Raw genomic sequence first — 23,382 nt, forward strand, 5'->3', positions numbered from 1 at the left:
ATAAATAAGCAGGCACCAAGCCCCAAAGATAAACCTGGTACAGGGAAAATGGTGATTTTTAAAAAATATTTATTCCCTTTTGTTGCCCTTGTTTTTTTATTGTTGTAGTTATTGTTGTTGATGTTGTCGTCGTTGGATAGGACAGAGAAATGTAGAGAGGAGGGGAAGACAGACACCTGCAGACCTGCTTCACCACCTGTGAAGCGACTCCCCTACAGGTGGGGAACTGGGGGCTCAAACTGGGATCCTTACAGAGGTCCTTGTGCTTTGCGCCACGTGTGTTTAACCCACTGTGCTACCAACTCCCGAAAATGGTGATCTTATTGGGAGGTAATAGAAATGATTGTGGGGTAAGTTTGAATAAAGCATTCTAATTAGATCATTCAGCATTCGGGGTTATCATCTCAGTGTGACAAAGACTTGAATAAGCATTGGAGTAATAGTAACAGAAATAAAAGACTTATAAGGGGAAAACATGAATAGGATTTGGTGGGAAGGAGAGGGAGCAACTGACTAGTTTTAGGATCCCTGGAGTTCATTGTATGAATATGGCTTCTGGCCAAAGAAAAAATCCCCTAGGAAAATTCTTGACCAGCACAGAAATGTATCTGGAAGATTGTCAGAATCTAAGGCGTCACCTCATTCTGACCTATTGCACTTCGACCCAACCAGATGTTCATACTGCAGAACCCATACTCTTCTGTTTTGAGTCCAGTATTGATAGCCCTTTAAAATTTTCCTGAAGTTAGTCTACCAGAGCCAGTGGGATTTTCCAAATGGGTCACCACATCAGGGTCTGGAGACCAGAAAGGAAGGTAGTGTTGGGCTGAGTCAATCTGTTTCAATATACCTCCCTCCCTGGGCTTTCCTCGGCTTCTGTTGTGGGGCAAAGCCTAGGATGACCAGGACCTCGGGGACTTTGTCAAGCTGGGCTGGGTTGCTGAGGGAAGTCTGATCAGATAGTGCAGTCAGATGGTTGGTAGCTCTCTCTATGTAGTGTGCAAGGTAAAGAAGCTCAAAGCATCCCTCACCCCAAGTCTATGGCTGTTGAAGTGATGTCACATAAGCACTGCTGAGGTCATAGAAGTTTCCCCCTCTCTCCCTGCTGTCACAGGGTCTCCCAGCCAACTGACTCTCACATAGCTGCACACACAAAGGCCAGGAAGGGTCAGACACCATCCGGGCTCTCTTAGGTAGACATCAGTGGTAGGGAAGAGGCTGGTGGTGATTATTCATTATGTAGGATCCACACAAGCCTCTCTGGTGTGGGAACATTGATGGGATGGGAGTGAGACGAAAGAGAATAATAGGGAGGAGGGGGGTTGTTTTTTACCTGTTACTAATCCTGGTCTTATCTCATCCCTATCCTTGTCCCTCAGTCCTCCCTTCCCCTCCTCCCTCCCCCCCGGCTCTCCCCCCCTACTACCCTCCCCCACCTCCAGTTGACCATGGCATCAGAAGCAGAGAAAACTTTCCAGCGGTTTGCTGTTTTTGGGGATTCATCCAGCAGCAACAGTGAAATTAACAACAAGAACTTCTCCAAGCTGTGCAAAGACTGTGGCATCATGGACGGCAAGGCGGTCACCTCTACTGATGTGGACATTGTCTTCAGCAAAGTCAAGTAAGGAACGGAAAGAGGGGACAGGTGTGGTAAGGAGCATGGATAAGGTCATGAGGAATGGAAGGGCTCCTGTGGCAGGACATTTGTAATGAATCCGCTGGGTACAGGGCACTGTGCCACTGCTTGTCCTCCAGACACTCAGTGTCAGAAGGTCAAGTATAAGGGGAAGGCTGGACCTCAGAAGGTGATGAGTTCATGCTTCTGAGTTCCCATATTTCTGTCTCATGGCTCAGAGCCAAGAATGCCAGGACAATCACATTTCAGCAGTTCCAAGAGGCCATGAAGGAGCTGGGCCAGAAACGCTTCAAGGGGAAGAAACCAGAGGAAGCACTGGAGGATGTTTACAAGCTGATGGAGGGCAAGGACCCAGCGACCAGTGGGGTTACTGTGAGTTGGGGTTATTTCATCTCCAACCCTTGACGCTCTTTCCTCAAGCCTCTTCTCCTTTCATCTCCTCTCTCACTCTCTGGGAAAAAAAAAAAGCCATGATCTAGAGAGGGAGAAGTGACCTGAAGGAGATCCTCAGATACTTTCATAGTCAAATTCAGAGTCATACCCAAGTTAGTAGTATTGACTTTCCCATATTTCTGTCTCATGAATCAGTTAGGGGCTGGTGACATATAAGGGTACTGAGCCCCACTCCTCACCTTCCCCTGATAGAAGGTCTAATATTTGACTTTCACTCACCCTCTGGTTCTTGTGTGTCCCACTAGTAAAAGTTCTTTCTATTCTAGCTTTCAAATAGAACCTTCCGGGCAGGATAGACCCTGCAATATTGGGTCTGGGGTTGAAGTTCTCCAATTGCAGCCCCATTCGAATAACACCACCTCAGGAAGCAAACATCCACATACACACACACTCATTTCCATATACTAGCCTCCTTGTAGCTTTGACCACAGTTCCCCACTTCAGCTGTGTCTGGGCCCTCAGGAAATAGTACCAGGCCCAAGCTAGGACTCTGCTCCAAACACTAGCAGGGTCAAAGGTCAACTCAAACATTAGGGAAGGAAGAGGACTCAGCCCCCTTGTCTTCTGGCTTGCAGAAAGCTACCAACGTGGGCGCGGTGGACCGGCTGACGGACACCAGCAAGTACACCGGCAGCCATAAGGAACGCTTTGATGAGAGTGGCAAAGGCAAAGGAATTGCAGGCCGGGAAGAGATGACAGAAAACTCAGGCTACGTGAGTGGCTACAAGGGTGCTGGCACCTATGACAAGAAGGTCAGCAAATAGAGAGAAGCCTCATCTTAGCCTTCCAGCCCTTGACCCTGAGTCTTCAACCCTGGGAGCCTGGGGGGGAATAAACATCTGTGTGTGCAGCAGCCGTTGAGCTCTGAGATGAGTCCATCCATGGCGGAAGGGGAGAGCAAGGGAGGGAGATGAAGGGGTAGAGGAAGAGGAAGAGGAAGAGGAAGAGGAAGAGACTCCCTGCAAAGATGCAGGTTCCCAGGTTTTCATCCTTTACACTGCTTAGCCTCAGAGACATAAGTAAGCTAGTCTGTGCCTTCCCCCTCCACACACACACACACACACACACACACACACCCCAAATGCTTCTACAAACTAGACTACAGAATGTATCTGGAGATGAGAGATGAACCCGTTGTGGAGGCAAAAGCATTTGCTTTTACACATTGCCGATATCCACCCATCCCCAACTCAAAAAGGGAGCAGCAATTCCTGACGACAACAGTGCAACCCAGATACCACAGAACTAGAGCCTTCCCTGGCGCTCCACCTTTCTTATCTGCTGCAGTTCATGTTTTGTGGGGGGTGAGACAGAAGCTAGCTAAGCTGGGCCCCCAGGATCTGTTTAATCTGACTCTTGTTTTCAGTACATATCTAGGCTGTGTGGAAAGGAAGAATCCATATTCAATACTCAGCCCAGAACTGTGTCTGACTGGTTGCCAGCTCCATGGTAGAATGCAAGGAACAGAAGATTCTGTTGATTGTTAAGTGTATCCCAGGAAAATGAGCTAAGTGCTGACCTCCAGGACTCTGAGAGTAGTAGTTTTGGTGCAGTGAAGAGAAAGAAATGAAACCAGGATGGAGTCAGATGTGTTCTTGATCTTTTGTTTTTGAAATGGTTATAGAGTCACAGGGAGAGTCAGAAATAGTACAAAAAGATCCTGTGTATCTTTCACCTAATTTTATCCAATAATTATGTCTTATGTTACTTAGATGTGGATGTTTGGGGATTTTTAGATGGAGATGGGGAGTGTGTGTAAGTGTGTGAAAGAGAGATACCACAGCACCCAAACTTCCTTTAGTATGGTGGGGCCCAGCCTTAAACCTAGGCTGTGCACATGGAAGAACACTGTATTATCCAAGTGACCTACCTCACCAGCCGTGTGTTTTGGCTTTATATGAAGAGCCAGTGGATTGGGGGCAGGTGGCGATGCACCTAGTTAAGCACACATATCACACCCATAAAAACTGAAGTTCTAGGAGTCAGGTGGTAGTGCAGCAGATGAAGTGCACGTGGTGCAAAGTGCAAGGACCAGTATAAGGATCCTGGTTTGAGCCCCCGGCTCCCCACCTGCAGGGGAGCCGCTTCACAAGTGGTGAAGCAGGTCTGCAGTTGTCTATCTTTCTCTCCCCCTCTCTGTCTTCCCTTCCTCTCTCCATTTCTCTCTGTCCTATCCAATACTGACAACAATAAAAAAAAAAAAAAGGGCAACAAAAGGGAATAAATAAATAAATATTAAAAAAAAAAAAGACCCAAGTTCAGGCCCCAGCTCCCTATCTGCGGGAGGTTCACTTTACAAGAGGTGAAGCTGGTCTACAGCTGTCTTTCGTTCTCCCTCTCTATCTCCCCAGCCCTCTGAACTTCTCTCTGTAATGTCAAGTAAAAAAAAAATATATATATAGTAAAAAATGGCCACCAAGAGCAGTGGATTCATCATGCAGTGACAAAAAAAAATCTAGTGGATGAACCCAGGACCTCAGGCATGTAGCAATACCATAACTATATCATATCCCCAACCCTAGTTTGATCTGTTTTCTTTTTAAGAAGGAGAAAGAAAGAGTGAGGAGAAAGGAAGGGCAGGAAGACAAGAGAGGGAGAAACACCAAAGCAACACCCACCATTCATGGAGTTTCCTTGGTCCTGTCTGCTCCTCCCATGTTGTGCCAAAGATTAAACCCAGGGCCTCACACATGGTAAACACTTTACCTGCTGAGCCATCTCCTTTTTTTTTTTTTAAATATTTTATTTGCTTGTTCATAAAGAAGACAGGCAGAGAGAAAGAAAGAACCAGACATCACTCTGTTACATGTGCTGCTGGGGTTTTGAACTGGGGACCTCATGCTTGAGAATCCAGTATGCCACTTCCCGGACCACTGCTGAGCCATGTCCTGACTTTTTTTTTTTTCTTGGTAGGGGACACAAAGCACTGTCCCACCACCCACAGAAATCTATCAGCTTTGCTTTTATTGAACTTTTCTGGTGTCGGCAATCAAACCAAGGGCCTGAGGCAGACATTCTACAGCAGAGCCGTATCTCCAGCCCAATCAGAAATGGTTTTAGGCTTTCTGTTACTATAGTCACACCTCAGGTATGCCTCAGTAGCAGCATATTCTGCAATTAAGGAATGCCAGGAATTGCCTCGGAGAAGGAAAGGAACACAGGCGCCTTTGGGGGACTGGGTCAGAGAAGATATCTTGGCATTCTGGTGGGCCAAGATGAGTGGGAAGGTAGGGAGGAGGACAAGGTCACTAAAGGAGAATAAAGTATCGGGAAGAAACTTCTGTGGGCTCCTTGGGAGAAGGAGGGAGGCCAAGGTAGCTCACCCAAAGAGAAAACCTATCGTTTTGTAGAAAGGAACAGATTGGGAACTGAGGACATTGTGGGGAAGAGGCTGCACAGTGTCAGAAGGTTCCTCTTGATAGAGATGTCACCATGCAGATGGGTGAGTAGAGGGAAGCATGAGGGAAATAGGAGAGATGGAGCCGAGAAAATGGGAGAGGGCAGGGGAGGAAGCTGAGACACAGAACTGGGTGCCTGTTGCCATGGCATGAGCTGAGGCTCTGGGCTCCCATCCAGGCTTCAGGATCTGGCCCGGTGAAAGGACAGTCACTGCCAACTGGACACAGTCAACTTCTTGGGTGGGTAAAACTGTCTGTGGGAGAGGGAGGGTGGAAGGAGTTATAAACAAGTTGGAAAGAGCTTAGAAGACAGCCTGCCTGCATGGTAACCAGAGCTCTGGAAGTTTCTCCTGCCTCCCTGGTCTCTTGGGGGAAATCACCAGGGATGTAGTTCTAGCAGTGGGGACGGGTGGGTCTGTAAATGCAGGAGGTGGGAAAGCCTTATTCTAGTAGAGGCCAATGATACCTATTGGGTCAGCATCATACTTCCTGGAACAGAGCAGATAGATCTTCTGGTTGGTTATGGTGGACTGGTATTGGCAGCTGGTGGGAGGCTCTTCTTTGTTCAAGGTACAGATGGTGATGGGAAAGGCGTCCTTGGTGAAGGAGCAATATTCATTAAAATTCTCACAGAAGCTATCGCTATGCTTGCAGGTTGCCCTGAGGGCATTCCAAGGTGCGTGGACCACATAGTGGATTCTTGGGCAAAACCAACTTTTCTTGATGCCCCGCACGTGGGCCATCAGGCCATTACAGTAGTCCCCAAACCCCTCTGAGAATCTCACCTTGGGGTAGTCGACGTTTATGAGGCGGAATTTCTTCGTGGCTTCATTCATACCATAGTCCATGACAAGAGTTGGCTTCAGCACTAGCTGAAGGAATGGGAGCCAGATCACAGCAGACTTCATCCTTCCTGCTGGTAGAGTTAAAATGACTGGAGTTCGACATGGACTAGAGGAGGGGCTGTCATTTCTATGAGTGCCCGGTGCTCCCCGTCCTGCTCCCATACTCTTGTTATCCCTCCCTCTCTCTCTATTTTCTTTCTTAGTGTATTTTTGCTAATTCTTAAAGTTTTTTAAAGAGTTTTTTTCATTTCATTTATTTATTTATTATTGGATAGATATAGAGAGAAATTGAGAGGGGAAGGAGTGATCGGGAGAGAGGCAGAGAGACGCCTGCAACCCTGCCCCACCAGTCATGAAGCTTCCCTCTGCAGGTGGGACCAAGGTCTTGTGCACTGTAATGTATGTGCTTAACCAGGTGCATCACTGCCTGGCCCCAGTTTTTGCTATTTAAAAAAACCCTGTTTCTGGGGCCAGGTGGTGGCACATCTGGTTAAGCATACATGTTACAATATGCAAGGACCCAGGTTCAAGTCCCCAGTCCCCACCTGCAGGGGGAAAGCTTTGTGAGTGGTGAAGCAGTGCTGCAGGTGTCTCTCTGTCTCTCTTCCTCTCTATCCCCCGCTTCCCTCTCAATTTCTGGTGTCTCTAGCCAATAAATAAATAAAGGTAATAAAACTTTTTTAAATAAAATAAATAATAAAAACACATTTTGAACCCTGTTTCCACTGAAGCCTTGCTCAGTTTTGGCTTATGGAAGTGTCAGATACTGAACCTGGGCCTTCCACAGCCTCAGGCATAAAAGTCTGCTCTATCTCCTCAGCCCTCCTTCCCCTATCCCCTTGAGCATCGGGCTGTCCCTCCAGCATCATCCAGCCCAAGTCTGTGCCTTAGAAAGAGAAGCCACTGACCCTGGGACTCCCAGCAGGCCAGCTGTGGCCAGTCATTCCTCCCTCCCTTGGCCCACCCTGAGGTCTCAGCTTCACCCAACCCATGAACTTACATATAACACTTACAGATGTCCAGCCAGTCTTTAAGTGAGATGCTAATAACCTCTGGCCACTTCTGGTATAACAAACAAACAGTACAGAGGGGAGGGAACCAGGGAAGCCACAATTCTCTGTCTGCTCTGGAGGATGGACAGGAGCTAGAAGACAAGTTAGGCTGAGTTGGAGGTGCTTCTTCCCTGTGCTAAGGATGGCCCAGTGGTCTAAGAGGCTAGAAGTTCCCGGACAAAGACAAGGCTGGAAGAAGGATGCGTTCCCTGTGCTGGCAGAGTGGGAGGGAAGAAAGACAGGGCCATCTGCTCTCCTGCTTTTTGGTGTCATTGGAACACTCAGTCCCATCTCCCATGCCGGAAGTTCCTGGGTTTCCTTTGATGTTTTTTCTGGTCTGCAGGCTGTGCTCTCATGAACAGGTGAGAAGGAAAGCACTGTCCTGTCTCTGAGGAACAAAGTGCTGCTTGTCTCCTGACCTTCAGAGAATACAGAGGGTCTGTCCTCATCCCACGCACAGCAGCCTAGGACACCACACATGCCAGGGCCTCCTACGGGAGCACTGACTGAGAAGGACCCTCTGTGGAACCTCACTGCCCCCCAGCACCACTTCAGCCACCGTCAGGCTGACCCCTCACCTGTGACCTCAGACCCTATCAAAGTCAGAAGACTCCTGAAAGCTACAGACAGCCAGAAGACTCAACCTTACCAGGTTGGATTAAACAGTGTGGCCCAGACTTGAGGGGGCTGTGGGCTACCGGAAGTCAGTCAGATCAATCTCTCACTGCCCTTTGGCATGTTTGCGGGAGGGCAGAGCTTCATCCACACCTGCTCCTTCGTAAGAACCAAAGAGCAGGGAGTCAGACGGTAACGCAATGGGTTAAGTGCACAGGGCACAAAGCGCAAGGACCAGCGCAAGGATCCCAGTTTGAGCCCCCGGCTCCCCACCTGCAGGGGAGTCGCTTCACAGGCGGTGAAGCAGGTCTGCAGGTGTCTCTCTTTCTCTCCCCCTCTGTCTTCCCCTCTTCTCTCCATTTCTCTCTGTCCTATCCAACGACGACATCAATAACAACAATAGTAACTACAATGAAACAAAGGCAACAAAAGGAAATAAAAATAATTTTAAAAAGAAAGAACCAAAGAGCTAGGTGTGGGAGAGAGTATAATGGCTATGCACAGACTTATGTCTGAAGTTTCAAATCTCCATGTTCTATTTCTCCCACTGCCACCACCATAAACCAGAGCTTAACAGTGTGTTGGGGGGGGGGGCAGTGCAGCTCAGGAGGTGGTGCAGTGGTTAGATCACTGGACTCAGAAGCAAGAAGTCCTGAGTTTAATTCCCAATACTTCCTAAGTCAGAGTTATGCTCTAGTTCTCTCACTCCCTTTCTGTTGTCTCTTTCTCTGTCTCTCTCTCTCTCTCTCTCCCTTTCTCTCCTTATTAATAAGCAAATCTTAAAAAGAAAAGCCTCCTGACATTGGGATAGCTTGGAACGTTCCTACTCATGACCACAGAATGTGAGCTCAGATCTACAGGGATGCAGAGGTCACATAGGCTCCTAAGCTGAATATGGGCCCCAGATCACATCAAATCGATGGGGTTTACAATATTCAACAATATTTATACACCGTTCCCACATTTGGGAGCTACTCTCTTCCCTGATCCAGCTTTCTGGTCCTTTCTCCAGCCATGACATCATCTCCCCAGACAATAACTAGGATCCACCTGCATATCAGATTTCAGGCTCAGGGGGAAAAAAACTAGTCTAGCCACAGGCCCTTTGAATATAACTAAAATATACTTATTAGCTCTCTACAAAACAGAGACACCCCAACTCTTCATCTACACTATTCCAGTCTTTAGGTTCATGATTAATCAACGATTTGTTTGGCTTTGTATGTTAACTCTCTTTTCAGCCACCAGCTTCCAGATGCTACCATGATGCCAACCACACTTCCCTGGGCAGACAACCCCACCAATGTGTCCTGGAGCTCCAATTCCCCAGAACCCCACCTCACTAGGGAAAGAGAGAGGCAGGCTGGGAGTATGGATCGACCTGTCAGCACTCATGTTCAGCGGGGAAGCAATTACAGAAGCCAGACCTTCCACCTTCTGCAACCCACAATGACCCTGGGTCCATGCTCCCAGAGGGATAAAGAATAGGAAAGCTATCAGGGGAGGGGATGGGAGATGGAGAGGTGGTGGTGGGAATTTTATGGAGTTGTACCCCTCTAATCCTATGGTTTTGTCAGTGTTTCCTTTTTACAAATAAAATAAAAAAGAAAAGAAAAACCGAGTGACTAGGTGGTGGCACACCTTTTCGATCACACACATTTCCATGTTCAGGCCCCTGGTCCTCACCTGTAATGGTAGGAACCCTCACAAGCGGCAGAGCAATGTTGCAGGTGTCTTATCTCTGTTTCTCACCCCTTATTAAAAAGAAGAAAATGGCTTCCAGGAATGTTTGTGAAGCATTCCCCTTGCAGGTGGGGAGCTGGGGGCTGGAACCTGGATCCTTGGGCAGATCCTTGCACTTAGTACTATGTGCACTTAACCATGTGCACCACTGCCTGGCCCCCCTCCAACTGTTTCTCCATCCCTCAGTGCCCCCACCCACCTTCATGTCCTTGTTCATACTGTCTCTTCTTCCTGGATTGCTACTCTCCTCCTCTGCCTTTCTCCCACATCAATTCCACGGAGATGTCTCACACAGAGGTTCAGCCAGAGATCATGTGTCGAAGCCTCTGCTTGGAAGTCCTTCCCAAGGGCACGTGCACAGCCAAGCGTGTGAGGGGAAGCCCACACAGGCAGATGGCTCACAGAGCCAGAAGTCAACATGGGGTGGGAGTGTGTGGGAGCCGGTGCCCAAGCCTGGCTGATTCAAATCTGCCTTGAGTATCGTCCTCACCCCAAAGCCTGCCACCTCTTCTCTGCTGCAGCATTCCTGAGAAGGGAAACTTCTTGCCTCTAGGTCTTCCTCCTCTTCCTCCTCCTCCTCTCACTTTTCACCACCACTGACCTCTCCGTGCACAGTACATGGACGAGCTCAGCACTTGCCTCTGAATACCATGTTGAGCTTTGGTGTCTTTTTCTTTTCTTTTATCTATTATTATTATTATTATTATTATTAGATAGGACAGAGAAATTCAGAGGAGAGGGGAAGATAGAGAGGGGGAGAGAAAGATAGACACCTGCAGACCTGCTTCACCGCCTGTGAAGCGACTTCCCTGCAGGTGGGGAGCCTGGGGCTCCAACAGGGATCCTTGAGTGAGGCCAGATCCTTGTGCTTCGTGCTATGTGCCCTTAACCAGGTTAAGTGCCACTGCCCAGCCTCTCAGTTTCTTTTTCAACATACTACTAGTACTTTATATCTTATGAAGAGCCAAGAATAAAATGAGATACCCAAAAGGAAAGTGCTGTGTGTTATTTTGTGATTGTGTGTTTATTTAAGCAGAACTCTGTTCAACTCTGACTTTCAGTGGTGCTGGGGATTGAACCTGGGCTCTCAGAGCCTCATAAAGCCATCATGCAATTTCCTACCTTTGAACGACGTCTAGGTGAATAGCTGGATGTTATCGCCTAGGTTCTGCATCAAGTTTTTTGTTTTTTCCAACTCAGATATTTTGAATTTGGGTTTTTTGTTTGTTTGCTGTTGGATTTTTTTTTCCTCCAGGAATAAAAAAAATTTTATTGTTGGGGCTTGGTGCCAGCACTATGAATCCAATGCTCCTGGTGGCCATTTTTTTCCATTTTATTTGACAGGACAGAAATTGAGAGGGGGGAGTTGGACGGTAGCACAGTGGGTTAAGCGCACGTGGCACAAAGCACAAGGACTGCGTAAGGGTCCCAGTTCGAGCCCCCAGCTCCTCACCTGCAGGGAAGTCGCTTCACAGGTGGTGAAGCAGGTCTGCAGGTGTCTGTCTTTCTCTCCCCCTCTCTGTCTTCCCCTTCTCTCTCCATTTCTCTCTGTCTTATCCAACAACGACATCAATAACAACAATAATAACTACAACAATAAAATGAGGGCAACAAAAGGGAATAAATAAATTTTTAAAAATTAAAAAAGAAAGAAATTGAGAGGAGAAAGGAGACAGAGAAGAGAGAAAGATAGACACCTGCTTCATCACTTGTGAAGCATCTCCCCTGCAGGTGGGTGCTGGGAGCTCGAACTCAGATCCTTGCACAGGCCCTTGTACCTAGCACTATGTGCACTTGACCTGGTGTACCACCATCTGCCCCCCCCCCATTTTGAGTGACCTTATGGCAAAATTTTTATTCCCAACTAATCCAAGTGACCTCCCCCATTCCTGTTCTACCAACTAGGGCCCTTATACTTAAATTTGATTTAAAATTCATCTTAATGAAACCGTCTATTATTACCCATGTCCTGTGTTGATTAACTTGTTATTGTTTATTTTTTGCTACCAGGGTTATCACTAAGCCTCTGTCCCTCCATGACTCCACAGCATTCAGTAATCTTGATCCTCTCTCCCTCTCTCTCTCTCTCTCTCTCATAAAGGGCTAGAAACAGAGAGAGACAAAGAGAGCAAGGCAAGGAAGACAGCATTATAGTTATGCAAAACACTTTTATGCTTGAGGTTCCAAGAGAGACAGAAGCAGAAGAGATACCACACTAATCTGGCAATTTGGCCATGTGTGAAGACATTATGATTGTCCCACTAGGATGTGTTACTGGTATCTCTTGGGCAGAGGCCCAGGATACCCCCCCCCAACATCCGGCATTGCAAAAGACAGCTGGCAAACAAAGAGTTATCCAGATCAGAATGCAAATAGTGCTGAGGTTGGGAAACGCTGGTCTAGTGAGAGAATCGGATTACTATAATCCTTATAAGAATATTCTTATACTTGCACCATAAATATTGAAAGTTTTTTTTAAAAAATTATCTGGGACTTAATGAATATGGCCAGACTTGTAGCTCTGGAGGTCATGTAGTAGATAAAGTGTTGGCTACTCAAGCATGAAGTCCCAAGTTCAATCACCAGCAGTGCATGTTCCAAAGTGATGCTCTGTTCCCTCTCTCCTTCATAAATAAATAAATCTTCCTTAAAACATCTATGAAAGTGGCAGAGGGAGAGCTAGGAAGCCAGAACGTTACTCCAAACCTCAGGTTTGAGAGCCCAGTGCTTTATCCGTCATGCCACCTCCTGGGCCACATAAATAAATAAATTAGATTTTACTTGTAATAGTGATGGTTGTCCCAACAAAATGGGGACTGGTAGTTCATGACTGAAACAACTTGGAGCTACTTTTCCCGTCCAGGTGACCACTGCATACAGTCATCTATTCTCTCCCTTCCTCTCCTCAAACTATTAGCATTTGTGGAACGCTGACTAGGTGCCGGGGTGATTTCCTATTATAGAGAGGGACCCCCAGATTTGGAGTCAAGGACACTTACCACAATTTCGGTGGCATTGTCCAGCTCCAATTGTTCAAATAGCATTACTGAGCCATGGACAGTTTACTGGATTGTCCTTGAACTCAAAGGATTGCTTCAGCCGTTTCAACTGTCTTGTCACTGATTCACCCCCACCCCAGGGCTGAAGTCCGGGAGCTACACTGTCAGTCTCTCAATCAGTTGCTTAACCAACAGTGAGAGTCTATGGTGACCCCACCTGGGACCAGGATTCAGGGTTAGAGAAAAGGCCTAACTCCGAAACTGAGTCAGCTAGGGTCACACATATGGAAGACATCTATATGTTACACCTGTGGCGGGTCAAGCCGTGGTACACCTGGTTGAGTTCACATGTTACAATGTTCAAGGACCTGGGTTCAAGCCCCGGGTCTCTACCTGCAGGGGGAATGCTTCATAAGTGGTGAATCCATGCTGCTGATGTATGTGTGTGTGTGTGGGGGTGTCTGTGTGTGTGTATGAGTGTGTCTGTCTCTCTCTGTGTGTGTGTCTCCCTCTCTTCTTCCCCTTCAATTTCTGCCTCTACCCAGTAAATAAATAAAAGATTTAAAATAAAATAAAAATGATTTATTAAAAAAAAAAAAAACTATGGGGCTGGGAAAATAGCATAATGGTTATGCAAATAACTTTTGTGCTTGAGGCTCCGAAGTCCCAGGCCCCAGGTTCCCACCACCGTAAGCTAGAGCTAAGCAGTATTCTGGTGAGAAATTCATTAATTAATATGTTACACCTGTGGGAGGGGCATGAGAAATGTAATAGGTGGCCCTTATCATCTGGGCATTAGCAATCTAAATAGAAGGGGAAAGATACGAGGAAATAACCATTGACTCAAGAAAGTCAATTTATATACATTGAAGACAGTAAATGTAGACTTGAGAGGTGAGAAGGAACCCCTGAATTGCTTTGTGGGAGAGAGGTGGCACAGCAGGCTAAGCATTGAACTCTCAAGCATGAGGTCCCAACATTTATCCCCAGCATCACATGTGCCAGACTGATGCTCTGTTTGTTCTCTCTCTCTCTCTCTCTCATTAATAATAACTTTCTTTTTTTACTTGATAGGACAGAGAGGAATTGAGAGAGGAGAGAGAGGAAGAGAAAGATACCTGCTCTGCTGCCCTGCCTATTTGTGAAGCTTCCCCATGCAGGTGGGGACCAGGGGCTTGAACCTGGGTCCTTGTAATGGAAACGTATGCTGTCAATCGAGTGTGCCATAGCTCGGCCTCCAGTAAATAACCTTTTTTTTTTTTGCCTCCAGGGTTATTGCTGGGGCTTGGTGCCTGCACCACGAATCCACTGCTCCTGGAGGCTTTTTTTTTCCCCTTTTGTTGCCCTTGTTGTCTTATTGTTGTGGTGGTTATTATTATTGTTATTATTGATGTCATTGTTATTGGATAGGACAGAGAGAAATTGAGAGAGGAGGAGGCAGAGGGGGGAGAGAAAGATAGACACCTGCAGACCTGCTTCACCGCTTGTGAAGCGACCCCCCTGCAGGTGAGGAGTCAGGGGCTCAAACCAGGATCCTTACTGGGGTCCTTGCACTTCACGCCATATGCGCTTAACCCACTGCGCTACTGCCCGACTCCCAGTAAATAACTTTTTTAACTCCCTTTAATTGAGTCAGAGAGAGTTTCCCTTGGGGGAAAAGGCATTAGGGTCTTTTTGGGACCTTGAGATGGGTCTCAAGGAACTGCTAAGAACTTAAGTGCAGAACTCATGTGTTTTTTTAAATTTTTTTTAATATTTATTTATTCCCTTTTGTTGCCCTTGTTGTTTTATTGTTGTAGTTATTATTGTTGTCGTCATTGTTGGATAGGACAGAGAGAAATGGAGAGAGGAGGGGAAGACAGAGAGGAGGAGAGAAAGATAGACACCTGCAGACCTGCTTCACCGCCTGTGAAGCGACTCCCCTGCAGGTGGGGAGCCGGGGTTCGAACCGGGATCCTTATGCCGGTCCTTGTGCTTTGCGCCACCTGCGCTTAACCCGCTGCGCTACAGCCCGACTCCCAGAACTCATGTTTTATATGCATGATGTTCCAGGTTCAATCCCCAGCACCAAAAAGAAGAAGAAAAAGTGAGGAAAGAGGATTATGAAAGGTAGGTTTGAGAAAAGGACATTAGCCTAGCTGGGGCAGTAACACTGAGTGGGAGAAAAATCCAGAAATACAGTTGAACAGACAGGTATGCCCTGCTGTGGCAGACTTGGAAAATATAAATAGTTAAAAAAGGAAAAAATAAATTCTATTTTATCCTGTCAGCAATGGCATTGGAGACAGAGTAGCCTGCTGAAGCCTTGTAACCCCACATCAGGCCCCTATCCTCTGTCCTGGCTGCTCTAGTGACATTCATTTCAGAGCAGAAGATTCCAGCCTTCTGTCAGTGCTCAGTCTTCCAGACTCACAGCTGTTTCAGGAAAGGTCATGAGAATGTAGACACTCTCTAAGCGAGTCCCGCATCTGACCCCAAATGACAGACTGTTTCACTTGCCCTGGCTTCAAAACTAAGCCCATTCCCTTTATTTGTCTTACAGAAACATAATTAAGGTAACAGATCTTGCATCTATTCTTACTTGGAAAAAAAAAAAGTCTCATGGGCTTCCCATCAGTATCCAGAACCCCCTCCCGGTACCAGCTAGAGGAAGCAGCAGCTGTTGTCCAGTGGGGGGAGACCGGCAGAAGTCCACCTGGCACCGTTGGGACTTTCGCAACACCCTCCCTACTGACTTTAAACACACACAGAGAGAGAGAGAGAGAGAGAGAGAGAGAGAGGGAGAGGGAGAGGGAGAGGGAGAGAGAGAGAGAGAGAGCCTGGGGTGAGATTGGGCAGTGACTGAGGAAGGGAGTGGGGAGCAACCTCACTTCCGTAAACAGTGTCTTGTCTGTGTGAAGGGCTTTCTTCCTGTCAGTTTTTGCACCATTTTGTCTTCTGCCCTCCCTGCCACCCAACCCCTCTTTCTAATCTTTCCCCTGTTTCCCTCTGCCCAACTCTCTGGTGTCTGTGCCTAGTCCCTAATGTTGTCCACCTTGATCCATCTCTCCTTTTTGCCCCATGAAGACAGTGAAAGAAAAATTGCACAGTCTACCAAGTGTAAAGTGGAGCAGATTTTTGGAAGATGGATGGTGTAGGCAAGTGAATAAATCACCTGTCTTCAAATAATTGAGGCAAAAGAAAAGGATTTCGGCTTGAATTATTCAGGTGGTTGGGTCAGCTTTTCCACTTCAGTCTAAATCTAGTGCAGATTTCAAACTCTGCTTTTTCTTCGCTTTGACCCGAGACCACAAGCCATGTTTATTTTACATTCACATAGCACCAAGGCAGACTTCTGGAGAACTCAGCATAATATAGTTGACAAGCAAAGTAGAATAATTATAGTGACAGCAAAACACAAGCACAGAGAGCAGAGCAAGCTGTGGTCTGGAGACATCTCACTCCAGAAGAATGAGAAGTGAAGAGCCTAAGCTGGGAATTCCAGTGAGCTCTTGGCTTCCCGTGGGCTTCCGCAACCCCAGCCTCCAAGTCAGTGCTGGGCTGGTGTTCAATGATCTGCATTCTAACCACAGCCTGCTTTAAACTACGGATTTTATCGCCATTCGTTTGCATTTCTACAGCAGTGGGGGCATCATTTTCCACCATAAATTCACGCTGCAAAGATTCAAGTACCTTAACTAGTAGGGAAGGCTGCTTCCATAGCCCAGGGAAAAACAGAGATCTGTGTGGACCTGTGCTTGGCTCTCTGTTGCCATCTAGTGGTCTTTCCTGTCTCCAGCACTACTATTTTTTTTTTCATTTTTTTTAAATTAGTTCTTCTTCTAGCGTTTGCCCTTCTTCCACAGCCAGTCAACAGCGTCAGGTTGAGCCTGATGTCAAGTTTCGAGACCTCCTTTGAATCTGGAGAGGTGGCAGTCGTTGACTATGTGGGTCATAGTCTGTCTGGAGCCGCAGGGGCAGTTCGGGTCGTCTCTGGCTCCCCAGCGATGGAACATAGCGGTGCACCGGCCATGGCCTGTTCCATAGCGATTGAGGAGGGCCCAGTCATAACGTGCTAGGTCAAAGCCGGGTTGATGCTCGCAGGGGTCTGTGATGAGGTGTTTGTTCTTTACCTCAGCTGACTGCCAACTCTGTTTCCAAGAGACTGGAACAGAGAAGTTCAGTGTGGGCGTAGGGGACCAGATTGGGTGACGAGACGTCAAGCGTTGGACAGGGTGGGCGAAGGTATCCGCGTATATTGGCAGGTCCGGTCGAGCGTAGACGTGGGAAATGAACTTAGATGATGCCGCATCCCGACGAATATCTGGCGGGGCGATGTTGCTAAGAACTGGCTTTAAATGAGTGATTTAATGGCAAACGCTAGAAGAAGAAGTGATTTAATATTGATTTACAAAATTATGACACACCTTTCCCACCACCAGATTTCTGTGTCCCCATTCCCTCTATTGGAAACTGCAGTAGTTCTCCCAAGGTCACAGATATCGGTTGACTCTTATTTCTGTAACTATATTTACATATACTTGCCCTTTTTTTCCTGTGGTCCTGCCTCCCCTTCCTAAGTCACATCTACACCTATTGCTACTTGTGAATGTTCTTTTTCTTTTCCTCTCCTCTCTTGGAGTCTTGGAGTCTTGATGGAATTGGAGTTCACAGCCCTCTGGTCATCTTCCCCTAACATTGACCAGAGGGCTCTGAAATACGATTCCATCAGGAAAAAAAGGAAAGACATTAGGGAATAGTAATAGGTGTAGGTGTGACTTGGGAAGAGAAAGCAGCATATAAAAAAAGAAGTGGGCAAAAAGATAGGTATATTGTTATACAAATAATAGTCAACCTATATCTGTAACCACTGCATTTTCCAATGGAGGGAATGGGGACACGGAACTCTGGTGGTGGCAGTGGTGTGGACTTATTCCCCTGGTGATAACCCTGGTGTCAGGAATATATAAATATATATCATTTTTGGTTATTTTTAATTGTTTTTAATTATTGATTTTATTTCTTATTGGATAGAGAAATTGAGAGGGGAAGGCAAGATAGAGAAGGAAAGAGACAGAGACACACCTGCAGCCCTACTTCACCACTCATGAAGATTTCCCCCTGCAGAAGGGGACCAGGGCCTTGAACCTCGCGCACTGTAGCATGTACACCTAACCAGGTACACCACCGCCTGGCCCTTGAGTTTTGTTTTGTTCTGTTTTGTTTAGTTTTTCATCAGAACATTGCTCAGCTCTGGTGTATGGTGCTGTGGGGGCTTGAACCTGAAAGTTTGGAACCTCAGGCATAAAAGTGTTTTTGTATAACCATTATGTTATCTCCCCTGCTCTCTGATATATTTCTTTTTTACTGTCTTCCCCGATGGGATATAAATTCCATATAGGTAAGCATTTCTGCCCCTCCTCTTCACTGATGCATCTCAAGCATCTTGGCCCATAAATATTTTTTGGTGCGTGAGCAATCCTGAGCATAAGACACTGTGAGATCCTGAAAGCAAAAATACTGGTAGAGCCTCAGGCTTGAATGGTTGAGTTCCCAGCACCACATACAGCAGAGTGGTGCTCTGGATTGTCTGTCTCTTTTTCTCTGTCACCTGTGAAACTCTCTCACATGTAACAAATAAGTGTTTTATTTATTTATTTATTCCTTTTGTAGCCCTTGTTGTTTTATTGTTGTAATTATTGATGTCATTGTTGTTGGATAGGACAGAGAGAAATGGAGAGAGGAAGGGAAGACAGAGAGGGGGAGAGAAAAATAGATACCTGCAGACCTGCTTCACCACCTGTGAAGCAACTCCCCTGCAGCGGGGGCGGGGAGGGGGGTCCTTGTACTTTGCGCCATGTGCACTTATCCCGCTGCGCTACCGCCCAACTCCCAATAAGATAAGTCTTTTATGGGGCCAAGTGATGTCACATCCAGTTGAGTGCACCCATCAATTACCACGTGCAAGGACTTGGGGTCAAACCCTCAGTCCCCCACCTGTAAGGGGGAAGCATTATTACTGCTGAAGCCGACCTGCAGGTGTGTCTCTTTCTCCCTCTCTATCTCCGCAGCCCTCTCAATTTCCCTCTGTGCTATCAAAGTAAAAGAAAACTAAATGGGGAGGAGGAGGGCTGCCACGAGCAGTGGATTCACTGTGCATGCACTGAACCTCAGTGATAACCCTGGTGACAATAACAAAGATAAATATTTATGGGGGAGAAAAGTACTATTCATCTTGGTTTCAAAGCCTCCCCAACTACAGACAATGACGTTTCTCTGTCTCAGTGTCTCAGTGCTTCCATGTGCCCCATGCCAAGCTCTCTGCCATCCCCAGAGAAGGCTAACCTGAACTGTCCACACAGCTGGAGCTACCACAAACATTGGGGTAGACATAGAAAAGAGAGACTGGAGGATTGTCAGCCACACAATCACCCACAGCAACACAATCCTCAAATTATTGAATGACATTTAAGTTTTTTTTTTTTAAGATTTATTTAGTAGGGAGTCGGGCAGTAGTGCAGTGGGTTAAGCACACATGCGCAAAGCGCAAGGACCGGAGTAAGAATCCCGGTTCAAGGCCCCGGCTCCCCACCTGCAGGGGGGTTGCTTCACAGGCGGTGAAGCAGGTCTGCAGGTGTCTATCTTTCTCTCTCCTTCTCTGTCTTCCCCTTCCTCTCTACATTTCTCTCTGTCCTATTCAATGATGACATCAATAACAACAACAATAATAACTACAACAATAAAACAACAAGGGCAACAAAAGGGAATAAGTATTTTTTAAAAGATTTATTTACTAATCAGAGAGAACCAAAACATCACTCTAGGGTAGGTGGTGTTGGTTCAAACTCAGGACTTCACACACGCAAGGCTTGTGTTCCAACACCTTGCTACTTCGTGGGCCACTTGAGCAATGTTTAAGTTTTGAAAACATCAACAAAATGGGGAAGGGATGGGTGAAGGGTAAGAGGTATTGGGTGCACCTCCCAGGTAAGCCAGATGGCCTTAGTCAGCAACTGTTACCGAGGGGAGGTGCCCACAGGTGTGAATCACTGTGGAGCAGCTGAGTTTGGGTGGAGCTGGACATATTGGCTGTGATGATTCATCTCCTTCCCCATCTCTCCTATTTCCTCTGAGAGATAAAGCAAACAAAGCGGGGGCCGGATGGTGGTGCGCCTGGTTAAGTGCACATAGTACCATGCACAATGATTCGAGCCCAGGCCCCCCACCTGCAAGGGGGTTGCTTCACAAGCAGTGAGGCAGGTCTATAGCTGTCTGTCTATCTCTCTCCCTCTCTCTCCCTCTCCTCTCTCAATTTCTCTGTCCTGCCAATTAAAATAAAGAATGAAAAAAGAAAAAGAAAAGATGGCCACCAGGAGCAGTGGATTCGCAGTGCTGGCACCAAGCCCCAGCAATAGCACTGGGAAAATAATAATAATAATAATAATAATAATAATAATAATAATAATCTAAGCAACTATTCTTTCTGAACTTCAAGTCAGAAACAAAGCAATCCTCGTCATCCCAAAGACTGGCTCCTCCCTGAATCATGAACTAGAAGCATAACTGGGGCTGGGGGTAGGGGGAATGGTGAATGACAGCTCTCCATGAACTTCAGATTGGGGTTGACACCTGGGTCAGGTGCATTATTAAAGTCATCTAAACCCTGTGACCAGGGACCACATCCTGAAAATGTAAGGATTTAAACTTCCCCATTTCTGAACATGATTGGGCAGGTACATTCCATCCATAGGCATCCATGAGCCTGATTCATTTCCTGACCCAGGGCTCTGCCCAGCCCGCCCCCAAACAGAAGCAACACAGCCCTGTCCAACCAAAGGAGCTGGGCGGTTCAAAGAGGCCATGCTGAGGTCCTGAGGTGGGTAGAAACATCATCAGCCCACCGGAGCTGGAGCACAAGGATTTGGTGAGGAGATGAGGCCTGCAGAGGGACACTGGGGGGTTAAGGAGAGGGGCAGAGAAGAGGTGGGGTCTGACCAGAAGAGATACCTCTGCTAGACAGAGGTAGGGACTTAATGTGGAGAGGATGAAGTCACACAGGGTGTGGAGGGGAGAGAGACGCTGGGGGAGGGAAACACCAAATGGGGATCTGGAGGAGATGGGGTGGGGATAGGGAGAGGGTCAGACACGCAGAAGGGGAGAGGGGCTCAGAAACATGAAAGGGAGCAGATGTTGAGAGAGGGAAAGGTGTTAGAGCAAAGAATGGGAGGACAATTCTTTTTTTTTTTTTTTTAAGGATGGGACTGGGCCTATAGGGTGGGTTAGAAGGTGAGGTCAAACTGTGTGGGCACACAGTGGGGAGGAAGATGGTGGGTGATGACCGAAAAGGAGTAGACATAGGAAAGCTGACTTCTGACCTCTTATTCATTTATTTGCATTTAAAAAAAATTTTATCATCTTTATTTATTTGATAGAGACAGTCAGAAATAGAGAGGGAAGGGAGAGAGAGAGGGCAAGAGAGACAAAGAAACACCTGCAGCACTGCTTCACCACTCACAAAGCTTTCCCCCTACAGGTGGGGACTGGGGGCTCAAATCTGGGACCTTGGGCATCGTAACAAGTGTGCTCAAGCAAGTCCCAACTTCTGACCTCTTGCTTTCAACCCCTGAGACTCCTCCCTTCTGACTGTCTCCCCTAAAAGAAATGGCACCAGCCGGAGTAGGCTTCCACCTGCTGCCACTCCTGCTGCTGGGACTGTGGCTGGCCGTGGCCTCTGTCAGTGCCAAGCCCAGAAACATGACCTCTGCTCAGTGGTTCAAAACTCAGCACATCCAACTGCGCCGCCAGAGCTGCAACGCTGCCATGCGCGCCATCAACAAGTACACCAGACACTGCAAGGACCGCAACTCCTTCCTGCATGAGCCCTTCTCCAGTGTGGCCACCGCCTGTCAGAGCCCCAGTGTAGCCTGCAAGAATGGCCACAAGAACTGCCACCAGAGCCCAAAGCGAGTGCCCTTGACTGACTGCCGCCACACCTCAGGGAAGTACCCAGACTGCAGGTACAAGGAGAAGCAAATGGATGCGTACTTCATCGTGGCCTGTGACCCTCCGGAGCATGGGGACTCTGGGAAGTTCAAGCTGGTTCCTGTGCACTTGGACAAAGTCTTTCAGGTTTTCAGTTTTCTTTCTTCTTCTTCAAAAAATGACTTATGGATGTGTGTGAGAGAGAGAGGACAGGAGCATCACCCTGCCGTATGTGGTACCAAGGATAGAACTCAAGACCTCGTGCTTCAAGCACTGTAGCCATGACACTCCTCCTGGGTCCATTCTGTCAAGCTGAGTTCTCATTCCCTCTACAGCTCTCTCTCTCCCACTCAAAAGATTCCCCTCATCTCCTTTCATGGAGCCCTTCCTAGCTCAGGCTCTTCTGAAAGACTGAGGGGGAGATGGGATTGATATTTTGGTGGGCTTAACAACAAAGAAATGGCCTCTCATCCTTTTTGTTGCATATCCCACGAGAGAGTCTGGCCAAGTTCAGGGGTGTGGGTTCCCTAGTTCGTACCTTTGGGCACCTGTCCTCTGCCCCATCTCACCATGGCAGGAAAATAGGGGGGAAAAATGAGAAAGGGCATGCAGGGTTTATGGATATAGCTACTATTATCCTAAACTGGAAGTGACTAGAAGCCTTCTCTAGCTCTGATGAGATGGGAAGATGGCCTGTAGACAGAGAGAGATGGCTGGAAGGAAGGATGAAGACAAGAACTCTCTGGAGCCAGCAAGATGGCTCAGCTGGCACAGCCTCTCCCTTGCCATGTATTTGGCCCACATTCGAGCCCTAGTATACCCTGTGGGAGCGCTATAGCACTAGGGGAAGCTCCATGTTGTAGTGTCTCTGACACACACACACACACACACACACAGTATGTCTGTCTGTTTTTATCCCTGGTAACACAAAGAAGAGGAGAAGGGAGAGAAATACCATTTTACAGTTATATAACTTTAGATTTATTCTTGTTTTTCTTAGTGGAGCCATATAGAAGAACATCTTGTGAAACAAACTCAACAGTAATATTAGCTTTCTTTAGAGATAAGGAAACTGAGATTTCACAAAGCTTGGTCAAATAGGTTTAGTAACAGAACCTGAACTTGAACCTAGATCTCCGATCTCCGTACTCAGAAGACAGCTGTGCCCCTTTACCACTGGGCACAGAAAAGGAGAGAGCTTTGAAGGGGCAGGAGAAGTGGGTAAGAGTTCACTCATGAAGAAATGTACCCCAAGCCTCTGCAGAGTCAGTGAGCCTGTGCTGGCTGCAATAAAGGTCATTACACTCCGGCCATGGCCTTGTTTATAAGCTGCTCCAGGGATCTTAATTCCCTCTCTCTCTCTCTCTGCCACTTAACTGATGCCTCCCCCGCCAGTCCACTGTTCTTTGACTTGGACCCTGGACCTGGCTCTGGCTAGATTCCCTTGGCCTGAAGGGATAGGTACAGGGGAGTGTCCCTACTTCATCTCCCTGCTCCAGGATCATATTTCCCTTGACCTCAAGGGACTTCCATGGTCCAGAGCCTGCCTGTCACAAACAGGTTGGTGGGAGCTGCCAGAGCTTCCTTCCTCTTGATAGTGATCTCTCCTGCCCGGTGCTTCCCTGGCAGCCTGCCCAGGCCAGAGAGGTTGAGAGGTGGAAATGCCATCTCCCTGTCCCC

At 47.3% G+C, this 23,382-nt stretch overlaps 3 protein-coding genes across 8 annotated transcripts; 2 read left to right on the forward strand and 1 right to left on the reverse strand.

Moving 5' to 3' along the window:
- The first annotated feature begins 1,105 nt into the window (after positions 1-1,105).
- On the forward strand, positions 1,106-2,942 carry TPPP2 (tubulin polymerization promoting protein family member 2). The gene is made up of 4 exons (XM_007537844.2): positions 1,106-1,193; positions 1,380-1,621; positions 1,855-2,008; positions 2,665-2,942. Exons 2-4 carry the CDS (start codon positions 1,449-1,451, stop codon positions 2,851-2,853), a joined length of 516 nt encoding a protein of 171 aa, XP_007537906.1. The 5' UTR covers positions 1,106-1,193; positions 1,380-1,448; the 3' UTR covers positions 2,854-2,942.
- A 1,831-nt stretch (positions 2,943-4,773) lies between these two features.
- On the reverse strand, positions 4,774-19,772 carry RNASE13 (ribonuclease A family member 13 (inactive)). Of its 4 annotated transcripts, none has more exons than XM_060175355.1 (3): positions 19,515-19,772; positions 7,346-7,476; positions 4,774-6,400 (listed from the first exon to the last, which is right to left on the reverse strand). In XM_060175355.1, the coding sequence occupies exon 3, from the start codon at positions 6,393-6,395 to the stop codon at positions 5,934-5,936; it is 462 nt and encodes a 153-aa protein (XP_060031338.1). In that variant the 5' UTR covers positions 6,396-6,400; positions 7,346-7,476; positions 19,515-19,772; the 3' UTR covers positions 4,774-5,933. The 4 variants fall into 4 exon arrangements, with proteins under 4 accessions (XP_060031338.1, XP_060031337.1, XP_060031335.1 ...); XM_060175354.1 differs by having other exon boundaries at positions 7,333-7,476; XM_060175352.1 differs by having other exon boundaries at positions 4,774-6,403; positions 7,333-7,476.
- A 765-nt stretch (positions 19,773-20,537) lies between these two features.
- LOC103126924 (ribonuclease 7-like) lies at positions 20,538-23,010 on the forward strand. 3 transcript variants are annotated; one of them, XM_060175358.1, is made up of 3 exons: positions 20,538-20,644; positions 21,254-21,849; positions 22,835-23,010. In XM_060175358.1, the coding sequence occupies exons 2-3, from the start codon at positions 21,382-21,384 to the stop codon at positions 22,904-22,906; spliced, it is 540 nt and encodes a 179-aa protein (XP_060031341.1). In that variant the 5' UTR covers positions 20,538-20,644; positions 21,254-21,381; the 3' UTR covers positions 22,907-23,010. The 3 variants fall into 3 exon arrangements, with proteins under 3 accessions (XP_060031341.1, XP_060031339.1, XP_060031340.1); XM_060175356.1 differs by having other exon boundaries at positions 21,254-23,010; XM_060175357.1 differs by lacking the exon at positions 20,538-20,644 and adding an exon at positions 20,695-20,742 and having other exon boundaries at positions 21,254-23,010.
- Positions 23,011-23,382: the final 372 nt, after the last annotated feature.

This window comes from Erinaceus europaeus, chromosome 16 (assembly GCF_950295315.1).
Source record: "Erinaceus europaeus chromosome 16, mEriEur2.1, whole genome shotgun sequence".
NCBI lineage: Eukaryota > Metazoa > Chordata > Mammalia > Eulipotyphla > Erinaceidae > Erinaceus > Erinaceus europaeus.